Raw genomic sequence first — 12,014 nt, 5'->3', positions numbered from 1 at the left:
AGACCATGTTAGTATGCGGCTTTATTAACTCAATGTTATATTTTTTTTTTTACATTGTTTTGAACTGATGTGTGACACGTATTCATGCCCAAATAACATGCAAAACAGGCAACAAAAACAGGTGGGGCTCAAAACGGGTGGGGCCCCACCTTCCCTGAATGAGGGGTCGCCACTGGGTTGTGGCGACTCCTCATTATGTGTGTGTCTGTGTGCGAACGTGTCCTACTACACTGTATCCTACTACACTGTATCCTACTACACTGTATCCTACCATACTGTATCCTACTACACTGTATCCTACTATACTGTATCCTACTACACTGTATCCTACTACACTGTATCCTACTACTCTGTATCCTACGTCTCTGTATCCTACTACACTGTATCCTACTAGACTGTATTCTACTGCACTGTAGCCTACTTCTCTGTATCCTACTACACTGTATCCAACCTATCTGTATCCTACTTCTCTGTATCCTACTTCTCTGTATCCTACTTCTCTGTATCCTACTACACTGTATCCTACTACTCTGTATCCTACCACTCTGTATCCTACCTCTCTGTATCCTACTATACTGTATCCTACTACACTGTATCCTACTTCTCTGTATCCTACTACTCTGTATCCTACTACACTGTATCCTACCAGTCTGTATCCTACCACTCTGTATCCTACCACTCTGTATCCTACTACTCTGTATCCTACTCTACTGTATCCTACATCTCTGTATCCTACTATACTGTATCCTACTACACTGTATCCTAGTTCTCTGTATCCTACTACACTGTATCCTACTACACTGTATCCTACTACACTGTATCCTACTACTCTGTATCCTACTATACTGTATCCTACTACTCTGTATCCTACTTCTCTGTATCCTACTACTCTGTATCCTACCACTCTGTATCCTACCTCTCTGTATCCTACTACTCTGTATCCTACCACACTGTATTCTACTTCTCTGTATCCTACTACACTGTATCCTACTACACTGTATCCTACTACTCTGTATCCTACCACTCTGTATCCTACCTCTCTGTATCCTACTACACTGTATCCTACCTCTCTGTATCCTACTACTCTGTATCCTACTACACTGTATCCTACCAGTCTGTATCCTACCACTCTGTATCCTACCACTCTGTATCCTACTACTCTGTATCCTACTCTACTGTATCCTACATCTCTGTATCCTACTATACTGTATCCTACTACACTGTATCCTAGTTCTCTGTATCCTACTACACTGTATCCTACTACACTGTATCCTACTACACTGTATCCTACTTCTCTGTATCCTACTACACTGTATCCTACTAGACTGTATCCTACCACACTGTATCCTACTATTCTGTATCCTACTACACTGTATCCTACTACTCTGTATCCTACTATACTGTATCCTACTACACTGTATCCTACTACACTGTATCCTACTACTCTGTATCCTACTACTCTGTATCCTACCATACTGTATCCTACTACTCTGTATCCTACTACACTATCCTACTAGACTGTATCCTACTACACTGTATCCTACCTCTCTGTATCCTACTACACTGTATCCTACTAGACTGTATCCTACTACACTGTATCCTACTACTCTGTATCCTACTACACTGTATCCTACTACACTGTATCCTACCTCTCTGTGTCCTACCACTCTGTATCCTACCACTCTGTATCCTGCTACACTGTATTCTACTACACTGTATCCTACTCCTCTGTATCCTACTACACTGTATCCTACTGCTCTGTATCCTACTACACTTTGCCTACAGTGGCTGTGGTGCTGAACTATAACAGCTCTATCCAGTGACTGCCTGACTATACTACAGTCATGCTGGGGGTTTCAGACTCAACCAATAATCTGCCAAGAGGAACAGTCAGGTGCCCTGATTGACGTAGACTGAAGGACGTTTTAAGGTTTTTGTTTTGATAGAGCAGTAGTACGTACAGTGGGGGGAAAAAGTATTTGATCCCCTGCTGATTTTGTACGTTTGCCCACTTACAAAGAAATGATCAGTCTATAATTTTAATGGTAGGTTTATTTGAACAGTGAGAGACAGAATAACAACAAAAATATCCAGAAAAACGCATGTCAAAAATGTTATAAAATGATTTGCATTTTAATGAGGGAAATAAGTATTTGACCCCTCTGCAAAACATGACTTAGTACTTGGTGGCAAAACCCTTGTTGGCAATCACAGAGGTCAGACGTTTCTTGTAGTTGGCCACCAGGTTTGCACACATCTCAGGAGGGATTTTGTCCCACTCCTCTTTGCAGATCTTCTCCAAGTCATTAAGGTTTCGAGGCTGATGTTTGGCAACTCGAACCTTCAGCTCCCTCCACAGATTTTCTCTGGGATTAAGGTCTGGAGACTGGCTAGGCCACTCCAGGACCATAATGTGCTTCTTCTTGAGCCACTCCTTTGTTGCCTTGGCCGTGTGTTTTGGGTCATTGTCATGCTGGAATACCCATCCACGACCCATTTTCAATGCCCTGGCTGAGGGAAGGAGGTTCTCACCCAAGATTTGACGGTACATTGCCCCGTCCATCATCCCTTTGATGCGGTGAAGTTGTCCTGTCCCCTTAGCAGAAAAACACCACCAAAGCATAATGTTTCCACCTCCATGTTTGACGGTGGAGATGGTGTTTTTGGGGTCATAGGCAGCATTCCTCCTCCTCCAAACACGGCGAGTTGAGTTGATGTCAAAGAGCTCCATTTTGGTCTCATCTGACCACAACACTTTCACCAGTTGTCCTCTGAGTCATTCAGATGTTCATTGGCAAACTTCAGACGGGCATGTATATGTATTCTTGAGCAGGGGGACCTTGCGGGCGCTGCAGGATTTCAGTCCTTCACGGCGTAGTGTGTTACCAATTGTTTTCTTGGTGACTATGGTCCCAGCTGCCTTGAGATCATTGACAAGATCCTCCCGTGTAGTTCTGGGCTGATTCCTCACCGTTCTCATGATCATTGCAACTCCACGAGGTGAGATCTTGCATGGAGCCCCAGGCCGAGGGATATTGACAGTTCTTTTGTGTTTCTTCCATTTGCGAATAATCGCACCAAATGTTGTCACCTTCTCACCAAGCTGCTTGGCAATGGTCTTGTAGCCCATTCCAGCCTTGTGTAGGTCTACAATCTTGTCCCTGACAATCTTGTCCTTGGAGAGCTCTTTGGTCTTGGCCATGGTGGAGAGTTTGGAATCTGATTGATTGATTGCTTCTGTGGACAAGTGTCTTTTTTACAGGTAACAAGCTGCGGTTAGGAGCACTCCCTTTAAGAGTGTGCTCCTAATCTCAGCTTGTTACCTGTATAAAAGACACCTGGGAGCCGGAAATCTTTCTGATTGAGAGGGGGTCAAATACTTATTTCCCTCATAAAAATGCAAATCAATTTATAACATTTTTGACATGCGTTTTTCTGGATATTTTTGTTGTTATTCTGTCTCTCACTGTTCAAATAAACCTACCATTAAAATTATAGACTGATCATTTCTTTGTCAGTGGGCAAACGTACAAAATCAGCAGGGGATCAAATACTTTTTTCCCTCACTGTAGTACTTGTGTACCAGTACGCTGCTACAGAGGTTTAACCACACTGGTTTAAAACATTTTCTAGAGGCTCCCTCCTCCCTGTATTGAAGCTGCTCTTTTGGTTTCCCGTTGACATTACTCAAGTGACTCTTGTTCTGGCTGTCTAATTCTCATTCACTTTCTATAGGCATACTCCTTCTCGCTCTCGCTCGCTCTCTCTCACTCTCTCGCTCTCTAGCTCTCTCTCTCTCGCTCTCTCTAGCTCTCTCTCGCTCTCTCTCTAGCTCGCTCTCTCTCTAGCTCGCTCTCTCTCTCTAGCTCTCTCTCACTCTCTAGCTCTCTCTCTCGCTTGCTCTCTCCCCCCTCTCTCTCTCTCTCTCTCTCTCTCTAGCTCTCTTTCTCTCTCTCTCTCTAGCTCTCTCTCTCTCTAGCTCTCTCTCTAGCTCTCTCTCTCTCTTTCTCTGTCTCTCTCTCTAGCTCTCTCTCTCTCTAGCTCTTTCTCTAGCTCTCTCTCTCTCTTTCTCTCTCTCCTGCTCTCTCTGTTTCATGTGTTGTCTCTGCTGAGAGCAGTCTGGTAATGTATTCCATCATGTCTTTGTTTGTTGTGGCTGAAACCCTCAGTAACAGGTCGGAAAGAAAGAGGGGTTGGTGTCACTGCATGTTCCTTTAGAAGTGTGACGCTCAGAATGTAACCTATTAGGTCGACACTGTCTGAAGCCGATTCGCTGAGGGCGTACTGCTTCCTCTAGACCAGGGGAGTCAAAACATCTCAGTCAACATTAAAATGACTAAAACCAAACTGAAACAGTGTAGAAATGATAACGGACCTACATTTATAGTCTCCTCACTCTGTCCAGCTTGATAACAGTCATTATAGTCTCCTCACTCTGTCCAGCTTGATAACAGTCATTATAGTCTCTTTACTCTGTCCAGCTTGATAACAGTCATTATAGTCTCCTCACTCTGTCCAGCTTGATAACAGTCATTATAGTCTCTTTACTCTGTCCAGCTTGATAACAGTCATTATAGTCTCTTTACTCTGTCCAGCTTGATAACAGTCATTATAGTCTCCTCACTCTGTCCAGCTTGATAACAGTCATTATAGTCTCTTTACTCTGTCCAGCTTGATAACAGTCATTATAGTCTCTTTACTCTGTCCAGCTTGATAACAGTCATTATAGTCTCTTTACTCTGTCCAGCTTGATAACAGTCATTATAGTCTCCTCACTCTGTCCAGCTTGATAACAGTCATTATAGTCTCCTCACTCTGTCCAGCTTGATAACAGTCATTATAGTCTCTTTACTCTGTCCAGCTTGATAACAGTCATTATAGTCTCCTCACTCTGTCCAGCTTGATAACAGTCATTATAGTCTCTTTACTCTGTCCAGCTTGATAACAGTCATTATAGTCTCTTTACTCTGTCCAGCTTGATAACAGTCATTATAGTCTCCTCACTCTGTCCAGCTTGATAACAGTCATTATAGTCTCTTTACTCTGTCCAGCTTGATAACAGTCATTATAGTCTCTTTACTCTGTCCAGCTTGATAACAGTCATTATAGTCTCCCCACTCTGTCCAGCTTGATAACAGTCATTATAGTCTCTTTACTCTGTCCAGCTTGATAACAGTCATTATAGTCTCCTCACTCTGTCCAGCTTGATAACAGTCATTATAGTCTCCTCACTCTGTCCAGCTTGATAACAGTCATTATAGACTCTTTACTCTGTCCAGCTTGATAACAGTCATTATAGTCTCCTCACTCTGTCCAGCTTGATAACAGTCATTATAGTCTCTTTACTCTGTCCAGCTTGATAACAGTCATTATAGTCTCTTTACTCTGTCCAGCTTGATAACAGTCATTATAGTCTCTTTACTCTGTCCAGCTTGATAACAGTCATTATAGTCTCTTTACTCTGTCCAGCTTGATAACAGTCATTATAGTCTCCTCACTCTGTCCAGCTTGATAACAGTCATTATAGTCTCCTCACTCTGTCCAGCTTGATAACAGTCATCTATAGCCTCTTCACTCTGTCCAGCTTGATAACAGTCATTATAGCCTCTTCACTCTGTCCAGCTTGATAACAGTCATTATAGTCTCTTCACTCTGTCCAGCTTGATAACAGTCATTATAGTCTCCTCACTCTGTCCAGCTTGATAACAGTCATTATAGTCTCTTTACTCTGTCCAGCTTGATAACAGTCATTATAGTCTCTTCACTCTGTCCAGCTTGATAACAGTCATTATAGTCTCCTCACTCTGTCCAGCTTGATAACAGTCATTATAGTCTCTTTACTCTGTCCAGCTTGATAACAGTCATTATAGTCTCCTCACTCTGTCCAGCTTGATAACAGTCATTATAGTCTCTTTACTCTGTCCAGCTTGATAACAGTCATTATAGTCTCTTTACTCTGTCCAGCTTGATAACAGTCATTATAGTCTCCTCACTCTGTCCAGCTTGATAACAGTCATTATAGTCTCTTTACTCTGTCCAGCTTGATAACAGTCATTATAGTCTCTTCACTCTGTCCAGCTTGATAACAGTCATTATAGTCTCCTCACTCTGTCCAGCTTGATAACAGTCATTATAGTCTCCTCACTCTGTCCAGCTTGATAACAGTCATTATAGTCTCTTTACTCTGTCCAGCTTGATAAGTCATCTATAGCCTCTTCACTCTGTCCAGCTTGATAACAGTCATTATAGTCTCTTTACTCTGTCCAGCTTGATAACAGTCATTATAGTCTCTTTACTCTGTCCAGCTTGATAACAGTCATTATAGTCTCTTTACTCTGTCCAGCTTGATAACAGTCATTATAGTCTCTTTACTCTGTCCAGCTTGATAACAGTCATTATAGTCTCTTTACTCTGTCCAGCTTGATAACAGTCATTATAGTCTCTTTACTCTGTCCAGCTTGATAACAGTCATTATAGTCTCTTTACTCTGTCCAGCTTGATAACAGTCATTATAGTCTCTTTACTCTGTCCAGCTTGATAACAGTCATTATAGTCTCCTCACTCTGTCCAGCTTGATAACAGTCATTATAGTCTCCTCACTCTGTCCAGCTTGATAACAGTCATTATAGTCTCTTTACTCTGTCCAGCTTGATAACAGTCATTATAGTCTCTTTACTCTGTCCAGCTTGATAACAGTCATTATAGTCTCTTTACTCTGTCCAGCTTGATAACAGTCATTATAGTCTCCTCACTCTGTCCAGCTAGATAACAGTCATTATAGTCTCTTTACTCTGTCCAGCTTGATAACAGTCATTATAGTCTCCTCACTCTGTCCAGCTTGATAACAGTCATTATAGTCTCTTTACTCTGTCCAGCTTGATAACAGTCATTATAGTCTCCTCACTCTGTCCAGCTTGATAACAGTCATTATAGTCTCTTTACTCTGTCCAGCTAGATAACAGTCATTATAGTCTCTTTACTCTGTCCAGCTTGATAACAGTCATTATAGTCTCCTCACTCTGTCCAGCTTGATAACAGTCATTATAGTCTCCTCACTCTGTCCAGCTTGATAACAGTCATTATAGTCTCTTTACTCTGTCCAGCTTGATAACAGTCATTATAGTCTCTTTACTCTGTCCAGCTTGATAACAGTCATTATAGTCTCTTTACTCTGTCCAGCTTGATAACAGTCATTATAGTCTCTTTACTCTGTCCAGCTTGATAACAGTCATTATAGTCTCTTTACTCTGTCCAGCTTGATAACAGTCATTATAGTCTCCTCACTCTGTCCAGCTTGATAACAGTCATTATAGTCTCTTTACTCTGTCCAGCTTGATAACAGTCATTATAGTCTCTTTACTCTGTCCAGCTTGATAACAGTCATTATAGTCTCCTCACTCTGTCCAGCTTGATAACAGTCATTATAGTCTCTTTACTCTGTCCAGCTTGATAACAGTCATTATAGTCTCTTTACTCTGTCCAGCTTGATAACAGTCATTATAGTCTCTTTACTCTGTCCAGCTTGATAACAGTCATTATAGTCTCTTTACTCTGTCCAGCTTGATAACAGTCATTATAGTCTCCTCACTCTGTCCAGCTTGATAACAGTCATTATAGTCTCCTCACTCTGTCCAGCTTGATAACAGTCATTATAGTCTCTTTACTCTGTCCAGCTTGATAACAGTCATTATAGTCTCCTCACTCTGTCCAGCTTGATAACAGTCATTATAGTCTCTTTACTCTGTCCAGCTTGATAACAGTCATTATAGTCTCTTTACTCTGTCCAGCTTGATAACAGTCATTATAGTCTCCTCACTCTGTCCAGCTTGATAACAGTCATTATAGTCTCTTTACTCTGTCCAGCTTGATAACAGTCATTATAGTCTCTTTACTCTGTCCAGCTTGATAACAGTCAGCTAAACAAAAGCTAGAGAGTCAGGGAAACTATAACACATTTTAAATGCAGCCCTCTCTCTGCTGTAGATCCCATTCTACAGTGACCTGTGTGAGAAGCTGAAGGCTGGTGAGAACTGCTCTACCTTGGTGGGTTACTCTGCTGTGTACAAGGTCTGCTTCGGCATGGCCTGCTTCTTCTTCTTCTTCTGTATCTTCACCCTACGAGTCAACTCTGCCACCGGCTGCCGCGCCGCCATACACAACGGGTAAGTGTGTGTGTGTGTGTGTGTGTGTGTGTGTGTGTGTGTGTGTGTGTGTGTGTGTGTGTGTGTGTGTGTGTGTGTGTGTGTGTGTGTGTGTGTGTGTGTGTGTGTGTGTGTGTGTGTGTGTGTGTGTGTGTGTAGTGATGTTTATGTCTCGATGTTTATGTCTCTCTCTCTCTGACAGGTTTTGGTTCCCGAAGTTCGTAGTGTTGTTGGCCTGCTGTGTTGGAGGATTCTTCCTGCCAGAGCAGGACACCTTTCTGGAAGGTATGGACCCTTATGTCCCTCTCATGTCCATAGTCTTTGTTCTCTCAGATGGGACAGAGACTGGAGCTCTGCTCTGCTCTTTCACACTGTGGGGTCTCGGATAAGCACCTCCCTCTCAAATCTCTGTCACCTATACTTACCTGTAGAGGTCAGCGTGACTGTCCTTGACTTAACCAGCTTTGAGAGAAGGGAAATAAAGAGAGAGAAAGAGAGGAGAGGGAGTCTGTTATCTACTCCCTTCAGAGGAGAGGATGCAGCTGCAGGCTTTAATTACCGTGTGCGTGTGTGCCTGAGAATCTAGTCCCTGTGGTTGTCTATGCGATGGCAACACACGAGGAATTATGCAGCAGCTAAGTGTGCACACCCTGCAGAACATATGGAACAAGAGATTAGATATTTGATGGTTAGCTTTGCAATACTTTAAATGTGTGATCTCCCTCCCTCCCTCCTCTCTCTCTCTCTACTCCTCTGTCTCTCTCCCTCTGACTCTGACTCTCTCCTCTCTCTCTCCCTCACTCTCTATCACCTTCTCTCCCCCTTCTTTCTCCCTCTGTCTCCCTTCCCTCCTCTCTCCCTCCCTTCCTTCCTCTCTCTCTCCCTCCCTCTCTATCTCCCTCCTCTCTCCCTCTGTGTCTCTCTTCCCTCCTCTCTCTCTCTCTCTCTCTCCCTCCCTCCCCCTCTCTCTCCTCCCCTCAGTGTGGAGGTATGTGGGCGCTGTAGGGGGGTTTCTCTTCCTACTGATCCAGCTCATGCTGCTGGTGGAGTTTGCTCACAGATGGAACACTAACTGGTGAGAACAGCAACAGCAATACTTCTAATAAAGCTCTCTTTCTCCTACAGCCTTTCTGTCTGTCCTCAGCCAAAACAGTCACATGGGAATGCATAAAGACAGAGGGAGAGAGAGAGAGAGAAACAGGGAGGAAGAAAGAGAAACAGAGGGAGAGACAAAGAGATAGCGGGATAGAGAGATAGACACAGGGAGAGAGAGAGAAACAGATGGAGAGAGAGAGAGCAACAGGGAGAGAGAGAGAGCAACAGAGAGAGAGAGAGAGAGAGCAACACAGAGGGAGAGAGAGAGCAACACAGAGGGAGAGAGAGAGACACAGAGGGAGAGAGAGAGACACAGAGGGAGAGAGAGACACACACAGAGGGAGAGAGAGAGACAGAGTGAGAGAGAGAGAAACAGAGAGAGGGAGAGAGAGCGACACAGAGGGAGAGAGACAGAGGGAGAGAGGGAGAGAGAGACACAGAGGGAGAGAGAGAGAAACAGAGAGAGGGAGAGAGAGAGAAACAGAGAGAGGGAGAGAGAGCGACACAGAGGGAGAGAGACACAGAGGGAGAGAGACACAGAGGGAGAGAGAGAGAGAGAGAGAAACACAGAGTGAGAGAGAGAGAAACAGAGAGAGGGAGAGAGAGACACAGAGGGAGAGAGAGAGAGAAACACAGAGTGAGAGAGAGAAACAGAGAGAGAGAGAGACACAGAGGGAGAGAGAGAGTGAGAGAGAGAGAAACAGAGAGAGGGAGAGAGAGTGACACAGAGGGAGAGAGAGAGACACAGAGAGAGGGAGAGAGAGACACAGAGGGAGAGAGAGAGAGAAACACAGAGTGAGAGAGAGAAACAGAGAGAGACACAGAGGGAGAGAGAGAGTGAGAGAGAGAGAAACAGAGAGAGGGAGAGAGAGTGACACAGAGGGAGAGAGAGTGACAGAGGGAGAGAGAGTGACACAGAGTGTGAGAGAGAGAAACAGAGAGAGGGAGAGAGAGACACAGAGGGAGAGAGAGAGAGGGAGAGAGAGAAACACCCGCCCAAGCCCCATCCTGCAACCTAAGAGGTATGTATCAGATGCTCAACATGCTCTGCTCACACCTACTGTGATGGTCCGGGCCTAAACCACACAAAAACAACACTAGACAATATGGAACACAAAGCTTTTACTATCTCATCCTGGAATATACAAGGTCTGAGGTCATCTGTCTTTGGCGTAAAGAGCCGGAACCCAGACTTCATCAAAGAAATTGGAAATACAGACATTGTCATCCTACAAGAAACATGGTATAAAGGAGACGGACCCACTAGTTGCCCTCTTGGTTACAGAGAGCTGGTAGTCCCATCCACCAAACTACCAGGTGTGAAACAGGGAAGAGACTCAGGGGGTATGCTAATTCGGTATAGAGCAGGGACATGTACTAGCCTGTGGCGACCTAAATGCCAGAACTGGACAAGAACCCTCAGCACACAGGGGGACAAACACCTACCTGGAGGTGACAGCATTCCCTCCCCCATATGCCCCCCTAAACACAACTATGTCAACATAACACAGCAAAATCACACTCTACTTGAACAGAGCTATGCTCAAACATGAGGCATCAAAGCCAAAGGAACTGAATAATATTAAGAAATGTTATAGATGTGAGGAAAATAGTGTAGAAATCTACCACAAACAAATCCAAACCTTTCTAGACAATTCCACTGTAATAGTGAAGGCATAAACTTGGCAGTAGAAAACATAAACATTATATTTGACATTTCAGCTTCCCTATCAAATCTAAAAATGTCAAGCAGACAACCTAAGAAAATGAACAACAATGACAAATGGTTTGATGAAGAATGCAAAAACCTAAGAAAGAAATTGAGAAACCTACCCAACCAAAAACATAGAGACCCAGAAAACCTGAGCCTACACCTTTACTATGGTGAATCACTAAAACAATACAGAAATACACTACGGAAAAAGAAGGAACAGCACGTCAGAAATCAGCTCAATATAATTGAAGAATCCATAGAATCTAACAACTTCTGGGAGAATTGGAAAACTCTAAACAAACACGAAGAGTTATCTATCCAAAACAGAGATGTATGGATAAACCACTTCTCCAATCTGTTTGGCTCTATAACAAAGAACAAACAGCAAAAACGTATACAGTTGAAGTCGGAAGTTTACATACACCTTAGCCAAATACGTTTAAACTCAGTTTTTCACAATACCTGACATTTAATCCTAGTAAAAATGTACATTTAATCCTGTTTTAGGTCAGTTAGGATCACCACTTTATTTTAAGAATGTGAAATGTCAGAATAATAGTAGAGAAAATTATTTAGTTCAGCTTTTATTTCTTTCATCACATTCCCAGTGGGGCAAAAGTTTACATACACTCAATTAGTATTTGGTAGCATTGCCTTTAAATTGTTTAACTTGGGTCAAATGTTTCGGGTAGCCTTCCACAAGCTTCCCACAATAAGTTGGGGGAATTCTGGCCCATTCCTCCTGACAGAGCTGGTGTAACTGAGTCAGGTTTGTAGGCCTCCTTGCTCGCACACACTTTTTCAGTTCTGCCCACACATTTTCTATAGGAATGAGGTCAGGGCTTTGTGATGGCCACTCCAATAATTTCACTTTGTTGTCCTTAAGCCATTTTACCACAACTTTGGAAGTAGGCTTGGGGTCATTGTCAATTTGGAAGACCCATTTACGACCAAGCTTTAACTTGAGATGTTCCATCTATTTTGTGAAGTGCACCAGTCCCTCCTGCAGCAAAGCACCCCCACAACATGATGCTGCCCCCCCCCCATGCTTCACGGTTGGGATG

The 12,014-nt window shown here is 43.3% G+C and overlaps 1 protein-coding gene across 1 annotated transcript in view; it reads left to right on the top strand.

Moving 5' to 3' along the window:
• Window positions 1–12,014, top strand: part of serinc5 (serine incorporator 5) — a 57,056-nt gene that overhangs the window by 26,990 nt on the left and 18,052 nt on the right. The window contains exons 3-5 of the mRNA XM_014170760.3: window positions 7,984–8,162; window positions 8,344–8,426; window positions 9,123–9,216. Of these exons, the coding sequence (XP_014026235.1) occupies window positions 7,984–8,162; window positions 8,344–8,426; window positions 9,123–9,216 (356 nt within the window). The remainder of the gene's footprint in view (window positions 1–7,983; window positions 8,163–8,343; window positions 8,427–9,122; window positions 9,217–12,014) is intronic.

The sequence above is a fragment of the Salmo salar genome, chromosome 24 (genome assembly GCF_965601325.2).
Source record: "Salmo salar chromosome 24, fSalSal1, whole genome shotgun sequence".
Lineage (NCBI taxonomy): Eukaryota > Metazoa > Chordata > Actinopteri > Salmoniformes > Salmonidae > Salmo > Salmo salar.
Note: the sequence above shows the minus strand (reverse complement) of the source record. Positions and strands in the feature narration are given on the sequence as shown.